The 13511-nt window shown below is 47.6% G+C and overlaps 3 protein-coding genes across 3 annotated transcripts; 2 read left to right on the top strand and 1 right to left on the bottom strand.

Moving 5' to 3' along the window:
* The first annotated feature begins 563 nt into the window (after positions 1 to 563).
* On the top strand, positions 564 to 1118 carry LOC121855888 (basic proline-rich protein-like). Its single transcript, XM_042351060.1, has one exon. The coding sequence runs from the start codon at positions 564 to 566 to the stop codon at positions 1116 to 1118; it is 555 nt and encodes a 184-aa protein (XP_042206994.1).
* A 3530-nt stretch (positions 1119 to 4648) lies between these two features.
* Positions 4649 to 5424, bottom strand: LOC121855661 (basic salivary proline-rich protein 1-like). The gene is made up of 2 exons (XM_042350739.1): positions 5054 to 5424; positions 4649 to 4970 (listed from the first exon to the last, which is right to left on the bottom strand). Exons 1-2 carry the CDS (start codon positions 5422 to 5424, stop codon positions 4649 to 4651), a joined length of 693 nt encoding a protein of 230 aa, XP_042206673.1.
* Positions 5425 to 5917: 493 nt separating this feature from the next.
* On the top strand, positions 5918 to 6650 carry LOC121855581 (homeobox protein Hox-D12-like). The gene is made up of 2 exons (XM_042350600.1): positions 5918 to 6174; positions 6434 to 6650. Exons 1-2 carry the CDS (start codon positions 5918 to 5920, stop codon positions 6648 to 6650), a joined length of 474 nt encoding a protein of 157 aa, XP_042206534.1.
* Positions 6651 to 13511: the final 6861 nt, after the last annotated feature.

The raw sequence follows: 13511 nt of genomic DNA, 5'->3' as shown, positions 1-13511 counted from the left end.
ACACTACTATGGTGTGGGTCTGTTTATTCATCTGGGTGTGTGGAAATTCTTGTGCTGCTGCTACACAATTTGAAAAACCTGTTTTGATTATACAGATACATATATCATCACTATATGAAATTTACACCACCAAATTCAAGTCTCTTCATCAAAGTTCAAAGACATGTGGCTGAATATTTTGGTGGTTTCAGCCAAAAATTAGATTTTGATGAAAATCTCAATACGGGTATAGGTACTCCTGAGCATGCCGATTCTGAATCTATGGTCCACGATTTGATTGTGGGGTAATTAATGGTCATAATAATGCTCGGAATAATCTAATTACATTATTTAAATGCTAATTACTCGCCAACTATGGGTTTGTGATATGTGATTTTGGTGTTTTTGTGTTATTCTGGAAATATTTAAGTAGCTAGACTCCTTAAATTCCAATTGCAAGATAAAAGTATATTTCAGTAAATAAATTACTGTGAGGGACCCTCCCAAGGGCGGCGGCATCCCCAGGGGCCCTCCTTAGGAGTAGTGGCGATCTCAAGGGCCCTGCCAGGGGCAGTGGTCTTCCCATGGGTGGCTGCACTCCCAAAAACCCTCCCAAGGGCAGTGGCGACCCCAGGGGCCCTGCCTTGGATGGCAGCGCTCCCAGGGTACCTCCCAGGGGCGCGGTAACACCAGGAGTCCTCCCTGGTACGGTGACGTCCCCAGGAGCCCTCCTATTTGTGGCGGCACTCCCAGAGGCTCACCCACGGGCGGCGAGGTGCCCTCCAAGAGGCGGTGGCGACCCCAGGGCCGCCAGCGCACCCAGGCCCCTCCCAGGAGCGGCAGCATCCCAAGGAGCCCTCCTTAGGGGTGGCAGTGCCCCCAGGGGAACTTTCATGGGCCCTCCCAGGGGCAGTGATGGCCCCAAAGGCCCTCCCAAAGGCGAAGGCGCCCTCAGGAGCTGTGCCAGGGGCGGCAGTGCCCCCAGGAGCCCTCCCAGGGGCGGTGGCGCCCTCATGGGGCCTCCTAGGGGCCTCAGCACCCTAGAGGCCTTCCCAAGGGTGGCGACACCCCTTAAGGCCCACCCACAGGTAGAGGCGCCCTCAGGAGTCCTCCTAGGGGCGCCGAGGGTCATCCAATGACCTTCCCAGGGGCGGTTGCTCCCCTGGGTCCTTGATTTTGAATATAAGGTCCACGATTCGATGGGGTAATTAGTGGTTGTAATGACGCCTGGAAAATTAATGACAATGCTAATTATTCGCCAACTATGGGTTTCCAAAGTGTGATTTTGGTGTTAATGTGTTGTTCTGTAAGTACTTAATTAGTTAAACCCCTTAAATTTCAATTATAAGAGAAAAGTATATTTATGTGGAAAAATAACTAACATTTCTGATAGTTTTGGCCCCAAATTAGATTTTGTTGAATATCGCATTATAGGTACTCCTGAGTAAGCTTATTTCGAATATATTCTCCATAATTCGATTGTGGGGTAATTAGGGGCGGCGGCGGTCCGAGGAGCCCTCCTTATGTGTGGTAGCTCTCCTAAGGGCCCTCCTTAGGGGTGGCAGCACTCTTAGGGGATCTCCCAGGGGTCGCAGCGCCTGTAGGGGCCCTCCCAGGGGCAGCTACACCCCCAAAAACCCTGCAAAGGGCCCTGCCAAGGGTGGCAGGGCTACCAGGTGCCCTCCCAGGGACTGTGGCACCCCCAGGGGCCCTGCCATGGGTGATTTTGCCCCCAAGGGCTCTCCTAGGGCAGCAGCACTCCCAGGGGCCCTCCCAGGGACGGCGGCACCACAAGGGACCCTACTAGGGCGGCTGGTGCCCCCAGGGGCTCTCCCAGGGACAGCGGCGCTCCAAGAGACCCTCCCAGGGACGGCGGCGCTCCCAGGGGCCCTCTCGGGCGATGGCGCCCCCACGGCCCCTTCCAGGGATGGCGGCTCACCCAGGGACAGTGGCGCCCTCCCAGAAAGGGTGTCACACCCAGGGGCTCTCATAGAGACTCCGGCACTGCCAGAGGCTCTCTTGGGGGCAACAGTGCTACCAGGGGCCCACTCAGGTGTGGTAACGCCACCAGGGGCCCTCCCAGGGACACCGGTGCCCTCCCAGGATGGGCGTCGCATCCAGGGGTTTTGCCAATGGCGCTGACATCTCCGGGGGTTCTCCCAAGGACAGCGGCGCTCTTAGAAACCCTCCCAGGGACGGCGGTTTTCCCATTGGCCGTTCCAGGGGCCCTGCCAGGGACAGCGGCTTCCCCATCGGCCCTGCCAGGGGCGGTGGCGCCCCCAGGAGCCGTCCCAGGGGCGGCAGTGCCGCCAGGAGCTCTCCCAGGGGCGTAGGCGTCCTCATGAGACCTCCTAGGGGCCTCGGCGCCCTAGGAGCCCTCCCAAGGGTGGCGGTGCCCTCCCACGGGCAGAGGCGCCCTCAGGAGCCCTACCAGGGGCGCCGAGGGTCATCCAAGGGCCTTCCCAGGGACAGTTGCACCTCTGAGGTCCTTGATTTCGAATATAAGGTCCACGATTCGATTGCGGGGTAATTAGTGATTGTAATCATGCCTGGGAAATTAATGACAATGCTAATTATTTGTAAACTATGGGTTTCCAAAGTGTGATTTTGGTATTAATGTGTTGTTCTGTAAGTACTTAATAAAAAAAAAAATTAGTTAAACCTCATAAATTTCAATTATAAGAGAAAATTATATTTAGGTCGAAAAATTACTAAGGTGTAAGGCTTACTTTCCGATAGTTTTGGCCCAAAATTAGATTTTGATGAAAATCACATTATAGCTACTCCTGAGCATGCTGATTTCGAATATGCTCCATGATTCGATTGTGGGTTTTATTAGGGGCGGCGGCAATCCGAGGAGCCCTCCTTATGTGTGGTAGCGCCATCAAAGGCCCTCCTTAGGGGTGGTAGCTCCCTAGGGGACCCCCCAGGGGTCGCAGCGCCCGTAGGGGCCCTCTCAGGGGCAGCTGCGCCCCAAAGGCCCTCCCAAGGGCCCTACCAAGGGCGGCAGTGCTCCCAGGGATGGTGGCACCCTCATGGGCCCTGCTATGGGTGCTTTTGCCCCCAAGGGCTCTCCCAGAGACCACGGCACTCCTAGGGGCTCTCCCATGGACAGCGGGGCCCCCAGGGGCTTTTCCAGGGACAGCAACGCTCCCAGGAGCCCAAACAGGGACGGCGGCACCCCAAGGGTCCCTGCCAGGGCTGCTGGCGCCCCCAGGAGCCCAAACAGGGACGGCGGCACCCCAAGGGTCCCTGCCAGGGCTGCTGGCGCCCCCAGGGGCTCTCAGGGACGGCAGCTCCCTCAGGGGTTCTTCCAGGGACAGCGGTACTCCATGGAGCCTTCCAGGGACGGCGGCGCTCCCACGGGCCGTGCCAGGGGCCTTCTCAGGGGCGATGGCGCCTCCACGGGCCCTTCCTGGGACGGCAGCGCCACCATGGTCTCATCCAGAGACAGTGGCACCCTCCCAGGAAGGGCGTCACCCCCAGGGGCTCTCACAGGGACCACAGCGCTCCTAGGGGCTCTCCCAGGGACATCAGTGCTAACAGAGGCCCACTCAGGTACGGTGCCCCCACCCCAGGGGCCCTCCCAGGAAGGGCGTCGCCTCCAGTGGCCCTGCCAAGGGTGGTGGTATCCCCAGGGGCGCTCCTAGGGCCCCTTCCAGGGACGGCGGCGTTCCCAATGGCCTTGCCAGGGGCAGTAGCACCCCCAAGGGCCCTGCCAGGGACAGCGGCGTCCCAAGGGAAAGGCGCGCTCTCAAGGGCCCTCCTAGAGATGGCGGTGCCCCCAAGGGTTCTTCCAGGGACAGCCACTCTCCCAAGGTCCTCCCAGGGGCCTTCACTGGGATGGCGGCATCCCCATCGGCCCTGTCAGGGGCGGTGTTCCAGGGGCCCTGCCAAGGGCGCTAGTGCCTCCCATTGACACCCGCGCCCTTAGGGGGCTCTCTCAAGAGCGCTAGGGCCCTCCAAGAAGAGGTGGCGACCCCAAGGGACCTCTCAGAGGTGACGGTACACCCAGGGGCCCTCCCTAGGGTAGCAGCGCCCCTATGGGACCTCTCAGGGACTGCAGCGCCCTCATAGCCCCTCCTAGGTGCGCTGCCCTCTCCAGGTGCCCTTCCAGGGGCAGTGGCGACCCCAGTGACCCTTACAAGCGTGGCTGTGTCCCAAGGACCCTCCTAGGTGCGGCGGCACCCCCAGGTGATTATCGTTGTGTCGTACATAGTGCATACGTCCAGTAATCTCTTTCTTAATTGTGATTGGTGGACTCAAATGTAAATCCTCCAATTTACAGCCAATAGGAGAACAGAGCAATCAGTCAGCACAACACCCCAACTTATGTTTTCCTGTTGGATTCATCTTTTCATTGATCAGGATGCGATGATACACCACCGCTCATACACCGCCCATCGTCACATTTGCTGTGTGTATCATCGCATCCTGAGCAATGAAAAGATGAATCCAACAGGAAAACATAAGTTGGGGTGTTGTGCTGACTGATTGCTCTGTTCTCCTATTGGCTGTAATTTGGAGGATTTGCATTTTAGTCCACCAATCACAGTTAAGTAAGGGATTGCTGGACGTATGCACTATGTAAGACACCACAATCAAGCCCCTGGGGGCGCCGTCGTACCTAGGAGGGCCCCTGGGGGCGTCACCACCATTGTGAGGGCCCCTAGGGGCGCCGTTGCCTCTGGCAACGATCCAGGGAGGGCCCCTGGGAGTGCAGCTGTCCCTTGGAGCGCCCCGGGATGCGCCAGCCACCCTGGCAGGGCCCCTGACGGGGCCACCGTCCCTGGTAGGGCCCCTGGGGGCGCCTGGGTGCGTCACCGCCCCTAGCACGGCCCGTGGGAGCGCCGCAGTCCCTGGGAGGGCCGATAGGGGCGCCACTATCCTTAGGAGAGCTCGTGGGGATGCCGCCGTCACTGGGAGGGCCCCTGGGAGCGCCACTGTTCCTGGCATGGCCCCTGGGGTCGCCACCTTCCCTGAGAGGGCCTCTGGGGGCATTGCAGTCCCTGGGAGAGCCCCTAAGGGTGTTGCCGTCCCTGGGAGAGCCCCTGGGTGCGTCAGCACCACTGGCTGTGCCCCTGGGGGCGCTGCCGCCTCCGGGAGGGCTCCTGTGAGCGCTGCTGTCCCTGGGAATGCCCCTGGGGCTCCATCGCCTATGAGAGGGCCCATGAGGGCGCCTCCGCCCCTTGGAGGGCCCAAGGGGGCGCCGCTGTCCCTGAGAGGGCCCTTGGATACGCCACCGCCCCTGGCGGGGCTCCTGGTGGCACCAACATGCTTGACAGAGCTCCTGGGGGCGCCACCGCTCCTGGCAGGGCCATTAGGGGTGCCGCCGTCCCTCAGAGAGCCCCACCGTCCCTTGAATTCCCTTGGGAGCGCGGTTGTCCTTGGGAAAGTCCCTTGGGGCGCCAGCGCTCCTGGCAGGGCCTCTAGGGGCGCCGCCATCCCAGGAAGAGCCCTTGGGAGCACCGCTTTCCCTGACAGAGCCACCAGGGGGTGCAGCACCCCTGGCAAGGCCCTTGATGCGCCAATGCCCCTGAGAGGGCCCCTAGGAGCGCCACCATCCCTGGGAGGCCCCTGGGGCTGCCACTATCCCTGGCAGGGCCCCTGGGGGCGCCACCGTCCCTGGCAGGGCCCCTGGGGGCACCATCGTCCCTGGGAGGGACTCTAGGAGCGCCACCGCACCTGGCAGGGCCCCTGGGGGCACCACCGCCCCTGAAAGCGCCCCTAGGGGTGGCACTACACCTAGCAGAGCCCCTGGGGGTGCCACCCTTCCTAAGAGCCCCTGGGGGCGCCACCGCCCCTAGCAGGGAGGATGGGGACGCAGCCGTCTCAGAGAGGGCCCCTGAGGGCACCAGAGCCCGTGGCAGGGCCCCTCGGGGCCCCGCCGACCCTGGGAGGTCCCTTGTGAGTGCATCTGTCCCTGGGAGAGCCCCTGATGATACCAGCGCCATTGGCAGGACCATTGGGGGCGCCGCCGTCCCAGGGAGGGCCCATGGGAGCACTGTTGTCTCTCGCAGGGCCCCTGGGGGCGCTACCGCCCTTGGCACGGGCCCTGCGAGTGCTGCCGTCCCTGGGAGGGCCCCTAGGAGCTCCACTCTTCTTGGGAGACCCCCTTGGAGAACCTCTGTCCCTGGGAGCCGAAGCACCCCTGGCAGGGCCCCTGGGGGCTACAGCACCCTTGATAGTGCCTCTGTTAGCGCTGCTGTCCCTGGGTGAGCCCCTGGGGATGGTAGCACCCCTGGCAGGATCCCTGATGGAGCCGCCGTCCCTGGGAGGGCCCCTGTGGGCGCCGCCGTCCCTGGAAGGGCCCTGAGGGTGCCGCCGTCCCTGGGATGGCTCTTGGTAGTGCGGCTGTCCCTGAAAGAACCCCTGGGGGCGCCGCCGTCCCTGGGAGGGCCCCTGGGCACAATGCTGTCCCTGGCAGGGCCCCTGGGACGGCCCCTGTCCCTAGGAGAGCCACTGGGAGCGCCATGGTCCCTGGGGGCAAAAGCAACCTTGGCAGGGCACCTGGGGGTGACAGCACCCCTAGCAGGGCCCCTGGGGGCTCTGTCGTTCCTGGGAGGGCTTCTGTGAGCGCTGCTGCCCATGGGAGGGCCCCTACGGGCGCCGCGGCCCCTGGGGGTGCTGCCACCCTTAAGGAGGGCACTTGGGGGCTCTGCCACACATAAGGAGGGCCCCTGGGAGCACCGCCGCCCCTAATTACCCCACAATCAAATCGTGAACAATTATTTACAGTATTATGAATACTGTATATAAGTGAGCAATGAACATTTTGTTCCATACTGTACTTACCCCATCAAAAAGAACCACTACATTGTACTGTATTGTAATTTAGTCATTATGAACACCCATCACTGAAAGCCATAAATACAGTGTCCTACAAAGTACACATAAAAGTCAAGCAACAAGTACTGTAGTTTTAACTACCATCAGTTCCTTTGCCAAATTACTAATCCAAAGCCATGTTTTCTGTCATGCACCTCTTTTTTTTCTGTATGTTCTATGATAATGTACTGATTCTATATCAAATTTGTGTTCCAGTAAAAAAATTTCATTTACATAGTCAATATACTGTATCTTTATTTTCCCATTTGGCTAATGACCAAGCAAAGATAAACAGCCAAAGATGGCAATAACACAGACTTTAGCCAACCTGTGGAGCCAAGTGGTGTTTTGCAAGGAACTGATTGGTAAACATGTATAGTGATCAAAGTTGATTTCAAGCCTTTTATTTGCCATCTTGTTTTGAATATAAAAAACAACATGTGTGATATATGGAGACAAGTATTTAAAGAGCTCTGCATGTGCAATGTGACTTTAAATAATACATTGCAAATTAGATATAAAAATATATTTAGACATGAAGAATAACAAATCAAATGAATCAGACCAGATCTTCAATTCCTTTAAAAAAAAATCATACTAAAATGATAGCTATGCATAAGGATCAATTTTGCATTGTTTTATGATAAAAATGTTTGAAGCATGAATCTACTGGACATAAATAATATAAAAACATAACTAGCAGTCAAGTAGGTGATGCACATTTCTCTACCCATTCACAAAATTCATTTTCACTTGGAACATGGCAGACACTTCTACAATTCACTCTGTTAACATGAACTATTTGAGTATTGCTCGTTATTTTAGTTTTAGCACATGGGAAGGGCTATGCAAGAGTAAACTGTATTAGATCATAAAATGGGTTACAAGTTCCGTATACTGTATATCATCTGGTTTAGTAATGTGGAAAGGATAATATATGATGGCAAATCATTTTCAAGAATGAAGTAAAAGGGATAAGGTGGGTGGAAAAAAAAAACTCTAGCATATGGGTAAGGTGAGGTAATGTACACTTGAAAAAATTATGAAGGTGTGAAGATAATGGAAGAAACTGGGGAGGTATATTTAGATAAGGTAGACAAAACTTATTCTGCTGTATCTACTGCCTCATGGGGAGTTCCCAGAGATATTGAGGAATGAAAGATGTGAACAGACAATAGCAAAATAATTGTTGTTTCTATTTTGTTCCAAAACTAAATACAAAACAACCTCGGAAATCTGGAAATGTTGGGATGAGAATATGCAGTTGTTTTTTCCACCTCTTTGAACAAGGTCACTCCCCCCTCCATATATGCTCCTATGCACCCCACTTGAATCCATGACACATTTCTATCTTAAACCAATGAGTATTGCAATTTAGAGTTCACAACTACATCGTAGAATTTTCTTAAAAAAAAAAAAAATCAATAGTACATGGATTCCTTGGTTAACATGCACTCATACAACACAATTCCATTTTTACACTACAGCTCCTCCCTGACTTACGACGGGGTTAGGGACCCAAATCCAGGTCATAAGTCGAAATGGTCAAAAGTAATAAAATGCTTAAATAATACATAGAAAATCTAAAATGGGTGTCTCTTTTTCTTCTCAGCACCACAAAACTCTCACTTTTAAGCTTGCCAGCCATTTTAAAGTGAATTACAAACGAAAATTTTGTCAGTATACAGGGGTGTACAGCGCAGTCACTGACGTTGGGACTCGAAAATATGTAAATTGACAAAATTTTGGTATGACTGAGGCAGTCGTATGTCCGGGTGGTCGTAAATCGATTAGGTCGTAAGTCGGGGAGGAGCTGTATTCAGTATTCATCAATGTGGAAATACTTTTCACAAAACACAATCCACTTCCAGTTTAATGTATATGTTCGACAAACATGTCTAGGCTTGTCCTGAACAAAGTTTCTTTGCATATCCACTGTAGAACAGTACTCAGCTCTATCCTGATGGCCATTCACCTCTCATGCATGTTATACTCAATTAACTCTACCAATGACAACCATTAGAATAATGAGCACAAAGCAAGCATTCAGTGACAACAATGCTTTTAAAATGTAATTGTAGGTAGTAAATATAAAAATAAACAAGTAATGTAAGTGCAGGATACATGAATCAATATAAAAAGTTGTAATAATGAGTGTTCTATTATGAGGTATAAAGCTATAGGTACAGTACAGTGTGTGTGTGTGTGTCAACTATATTGCATCATTCATGGTGTTTTTGACTCGCAGCCACTATTCCACATCAAGACATTTACCACTCCCACATTATGCAATAAAAAAAAGTTTTAAGAACAAATAACTTTAATATTGTACATATAACTCACGCTCAAATCTTGGATGCTCGCGTTAAATCTTGAATTGTGCATAGTCTTGACCATTATGGATGTGTGAATTTTGGATTTTTGTTAGTTTTGACTGTACAGTATTTGCATCTATAATTCTTATTTCATATTCTTTATGTAAACAAACAGTAATTTAATACATTTATGTTTGTTATGCAATCTTTCTGAAACACACAACCTTCACCTTTTTCACGTTTTTTTTATGGAATTATTATTTTCCCTTTACTCGTTTTTGCTAAGTACAATACTTCTCAGGAACATATCCATGGTGTTAACCAAGAACTACCTGTACTGTCTGTTACTTACTGACATCAAATCATCTTACCACAATAATTTAGACAGTTTAGTCATACAAAAAATCTTAGTGCTGATAATAATGATTCCCCTAAACAAGATAAACATAAGCAATTCATGATGAAAAAGAAAAATAAGCAATCTAAAAAAAACGTCCAATATCACTGTAGTGCTCCTCAACAGTCTCTCTCCCGCCTGGCAGACAACACATTCCATAATTGTTGTCCTACAGTCTATGTATCTATATCTTTCTTCTCATCTTTACTTTGTTTTCAACATTATTTAGATACATTATGGGTGTTATAATGTCAAAGTATGATTTATAAAGTAATAGTTTTCTCATTATATAAATAAAGATCTATTATGATAATGCATGGTGTTTCTGTTACCTGTTTACAAGTAGGCAGTGCATGACTGCATAGCATACATTTAATCTGGACATAACAAAATACTTTTTGATCATTTTTTTTTTATCAGTTCGCTACTAATCAGCTTACTAGATATTTGGACAGTTGGTCTATCCGATATTAGTACCATGCAATACAGGAGGAAACCGGAATACGGGAAACCTATGATATTTGGTAAGATCACACTGGATAACACCCTACACCCTTCTCACATGTGTCCAGGCTAAGCATGACTCAAACCCTTCACATATTGGTGAGAGACAATACCATTGTACCTCAAGTTGATTGTAAAAAAAAATTATTTTGGAGTTACATAATGTATGATTTTGCATCTATAGCCAGAGTAGTAATTTTTAAGAATCTTTTAGAACATTTTATCCAGTGTTGGCCGATTCATAATATACAAGTGATATCTCCGTTAGCCAGAAAAATTGGTGCAGAGCATTTCCAGGAATGAGAGATTTCTGGGTAAGACGACGACTCTCATAGCCGGAAAAATTCCCTCATCCCCGGAATTTTCTGGGGAATGGATAAATGTTCTCAGAAGTCCCAGAAATAGAGCATTACATCATCTCTCGAACCCGAAAAAATATCTCCCATCCCTGAAATTACAGGTTATCTGGAATTTTCAAGGTACCTGAAAATTTTTCTGGGAATTTCCGGAAAATGCACTTGATTTTCAGCTCTCAAACCTAGAAAAAACTCTCCCATCCCCAGAATTTTCAGGGTACTGAGAAACTTTTTTCTGAAATTTCCAGAAAATCTCCCAAAGCCAGAACTTTCTGAAAAATTCCTGCTTAGGGAACAATTTTCCGAGAAAATTTCAATTCCGGCTATCAGAACTTTCCGGTTAAGAGCGATTCCTGCTAACAGAGATATTACTGATAGTATAAAATGAGGAACTACTAAATACTTCATTATAATTTTTCCTCCTGCTGTTATGTTATTTTTAAGAGACAGTACAGCCAGATACAGAAACTTTATGGTTTTGCTTTAATAAAAATGTAGTTAATAATGACCGGTTACTATTTACATATTTTAGTAGAGAAATGACATTCCTCGAAAATGAAACTTGGAAACAAAATATGGCCTAAAGGGTTAAGATGGAAAAAATTGGCATAAAAGACTTCATCCTGAACAAACCTTACAAATGAAGAGTTTTGCTCAATTTGTTTACATAAAGCAGCCATTCAGCATACTGTACCTATTTTCACTTTATTTTCATATTTACACTTTGTCCATTGTTCTGAAAAGGTGGTATGTTCTTTGAAACTAAAAGCAAATACTGTATGTGAATTCTGTGAGAAAATTCTGCTCAATAAATGTATGACATTATACTGAATGTTTTCAATTCTGAAAAAACAGCACACTGACAGGCTGATGCTTCACACATGGAGGCTGCCTCACTGCCTTCCCACAAAACTGTATGTCAAGTTAACTTCTCAACTGTGTCATGATATTAGTTGTTCTGTTATGCTGTAATTTAATTATACCATTTTTACTTATTCAATTCTACATGAACAGAACTTTAAGCAAAATTTTAATTCGATTTCATGTTTATTATATCTAATAAAATACAATATCAAACAGTGTGTCTGGCCCAGTGGTGGCATACTGTACACAGCAAAATTTTATAACTAAGAGAAACCTTTATGACAAGTATAGAAAGTTTAGGAGTACTGGGTAATGCTGCCAAACACGAAACCATTTGGCATTTTATTTACATAAATATCTCGGGTATCGCTACAATGAAAACAAAGTGTTGCCTGCCATCTGGGAGAAGAGAGTTGCATTTTTCACGTATTTTCAAATGCTCCAGTTTTCCTGGATAGCTAATTTCCGAGGTTCCACTGTATTTGGAATGTGCCTGTACCATCTGTGTAACCGTTTTGTGATTTCCCCAACTAAATACAAAACATACATGCAAAAATCATCTGGAATATTGATCACTATATTTACTGTATTAAATATTTTAACAATTTTAATTTGGGCAAATGTAAACTTTTTAATGGATGAAATACAGTATACTGTACTGTACTTCAAGTTAATTGATATACAGGGTGTCTATATAACTGATGAAAGGATGTTTTGATGATCCTTATGAACAATTTCCTTTTTCACCACCTTGTTCAAATCCTTCTTCATTTAATATAAAATTACACACTGGTGAGTTTCAAATAATTGATAACACCATTGAATAACAAAGAAAGGTTTACATAAACCAGAGGAAATCCTTGTCCTTTTATTATCACAATGGTGGTAGAAAATGAAATGCCCTGCAATTTACTCTGGAAAGAACTTATTAATTATCACCAATACAAAAGTGTATTGGTGACAAAACCTTATATTAAAGCCAGAGACTTAAGTGAAAAAGGTATTTTGAAATACAAGCTCTTATTTATTCCTTCTGAATTACATGAAAATGCTAATAAAAGATTAAAAATTCAATTAATTTCTTTCTAAAGTTAAAATAATTTATATACAATGTGACATCAATTACTGTATTTCCCTTCAAAGATTCACCTTTGACAACCAGCTCAAAAACACTTCTGGAAAATCACTCAAGATCATTATATAATACAGTACAATCAAAAATTTTCCAACCTTTATTCATTCAAAAGTTCATACTAATTTTAAGCTAGATATATTTCCAATTCATTTAGATTCTTGAGGAACACAAACTTTCCTTGAGATCTAATACTCAGTAAAGGAAAAGACTTCAAGAAAATTAATTTCATTTGCATATAGCCGGTTAGCATAACCACTTTCATTCACCAAGTAAACAAGACACATACACAAAAAGCCAACAATGAGCTACTGAGTAAAAGACAAAGATGACTGTATGTAATGGGTACATTATCACACACCAGTAAATTGACTGTATGTAATGGGTACATTATCACACACCAGTAAATTGACTGTATGTAATGGGTACATTACCACACACCAGTAAATTGACTGTATGTAATGGGTACATTATCACACACCAGTAAATTGACTGTATGTAACAGGTACATTACCACACACCAGTAAATTGACTGTATGTAATGGGTACATTATCACACACCAGTAAATTGACTGTATGTAATGGGTACATTATCACACACCAGTAAATTGACTGTATGTAATGGGTACATTATCACACACCAGTAAATTGACTGTATGTAACAGGTACATTATCACACACCAGTAAATTGACTGTATGTAACAGGTACATTACCACACACCAGTAAATTGACTGTATGTAACAGGCACATTACCACACACCAGTAAATTGACTGAATGTAATGGGTACATTACCACACACCAGTAAATTGACTGTATGTAATGGGTACATTACCACACACCAGTAAATTGACTGTATGTAACAGGTACATTACCACACACCAGTAAATTGACTGTATGTAACAGGTACATTACCACACACCAGTAAATTGACTGTATGTAACAGGTACATTACCACACACCAGTAAATTGACTGTATGTAATAGGTACATTATCACACACCAGTAAATTGACTGTATGTAACAGGGTAAATTGACTGTATGTAACAGGTACATTACACACACCAGTAAATTGACTGTATGTAATGGGTACATTATCACACACCAGTAAATTGACTGGTATAACAGGGATTACCAC

Source organism: Homarus americanus, unplaced genomic scaffold (assembly GCF_018991925.1).
Source record: "Homarus americanus isolate GMGI-L3 unplaced genomic scaffold, GMGI_Hamer_2.0 scaffold1024, whole genome shotgun sequence".
NCBI lineage: Eukaryota > Metazoa > Arthropoda > Malacostraca > Decapoda > Nephropidae > Homarus > Homarus americanus.
Note: the sequence above shows the minus strand (reverse complement) of the source record. Positions and strands in the feature narration are given on the sequence as shown.

What these genes read in the sequence shown, in the direction of transcription:
- LOC121855888 (XM_042351060.1), top strand. Translation starts at nt 564, where the DNA reads ATGGGTGGCTGCACTCCCAAAAACCCTCCCAAGGGCAGTGGCGACCCC.
- LOC121855661 (XM_042350739.1), bottom strand. Translation starts at nt 5,424, where the DNA reads ATGGCGGCGCCCCTAGAGGCCCTGCCAGGAGCGCTGGCGCCCCAAGGG. An exon ending in GCAGCGCCCCCAGGGGCACA is followed by an intron (nt 4,971 to 5,053) that starts GCCAGTGGTGCT and finishes CAATGCCCCCAG; the next exon opens with AGGCCCTCTCAGGGAAGGTG.
- LOC121855581 (XM_042350600.1), top strand. Translation starts at nt 5,918, where the DNA reads ATGATACCAGCGCCATTGGCAGGACCATTGGGGGCGCCGCCGTCCCAG. An exon ending in GCACCCTTGATAGTGCCTCT is followed by an intron (nt 6,175 to 6,433) that starts GTTAGCGCTGCT and finishes CCCTGTCCCTAG; the next exon opens with GAGAGCCACTGGGAGCGCCA.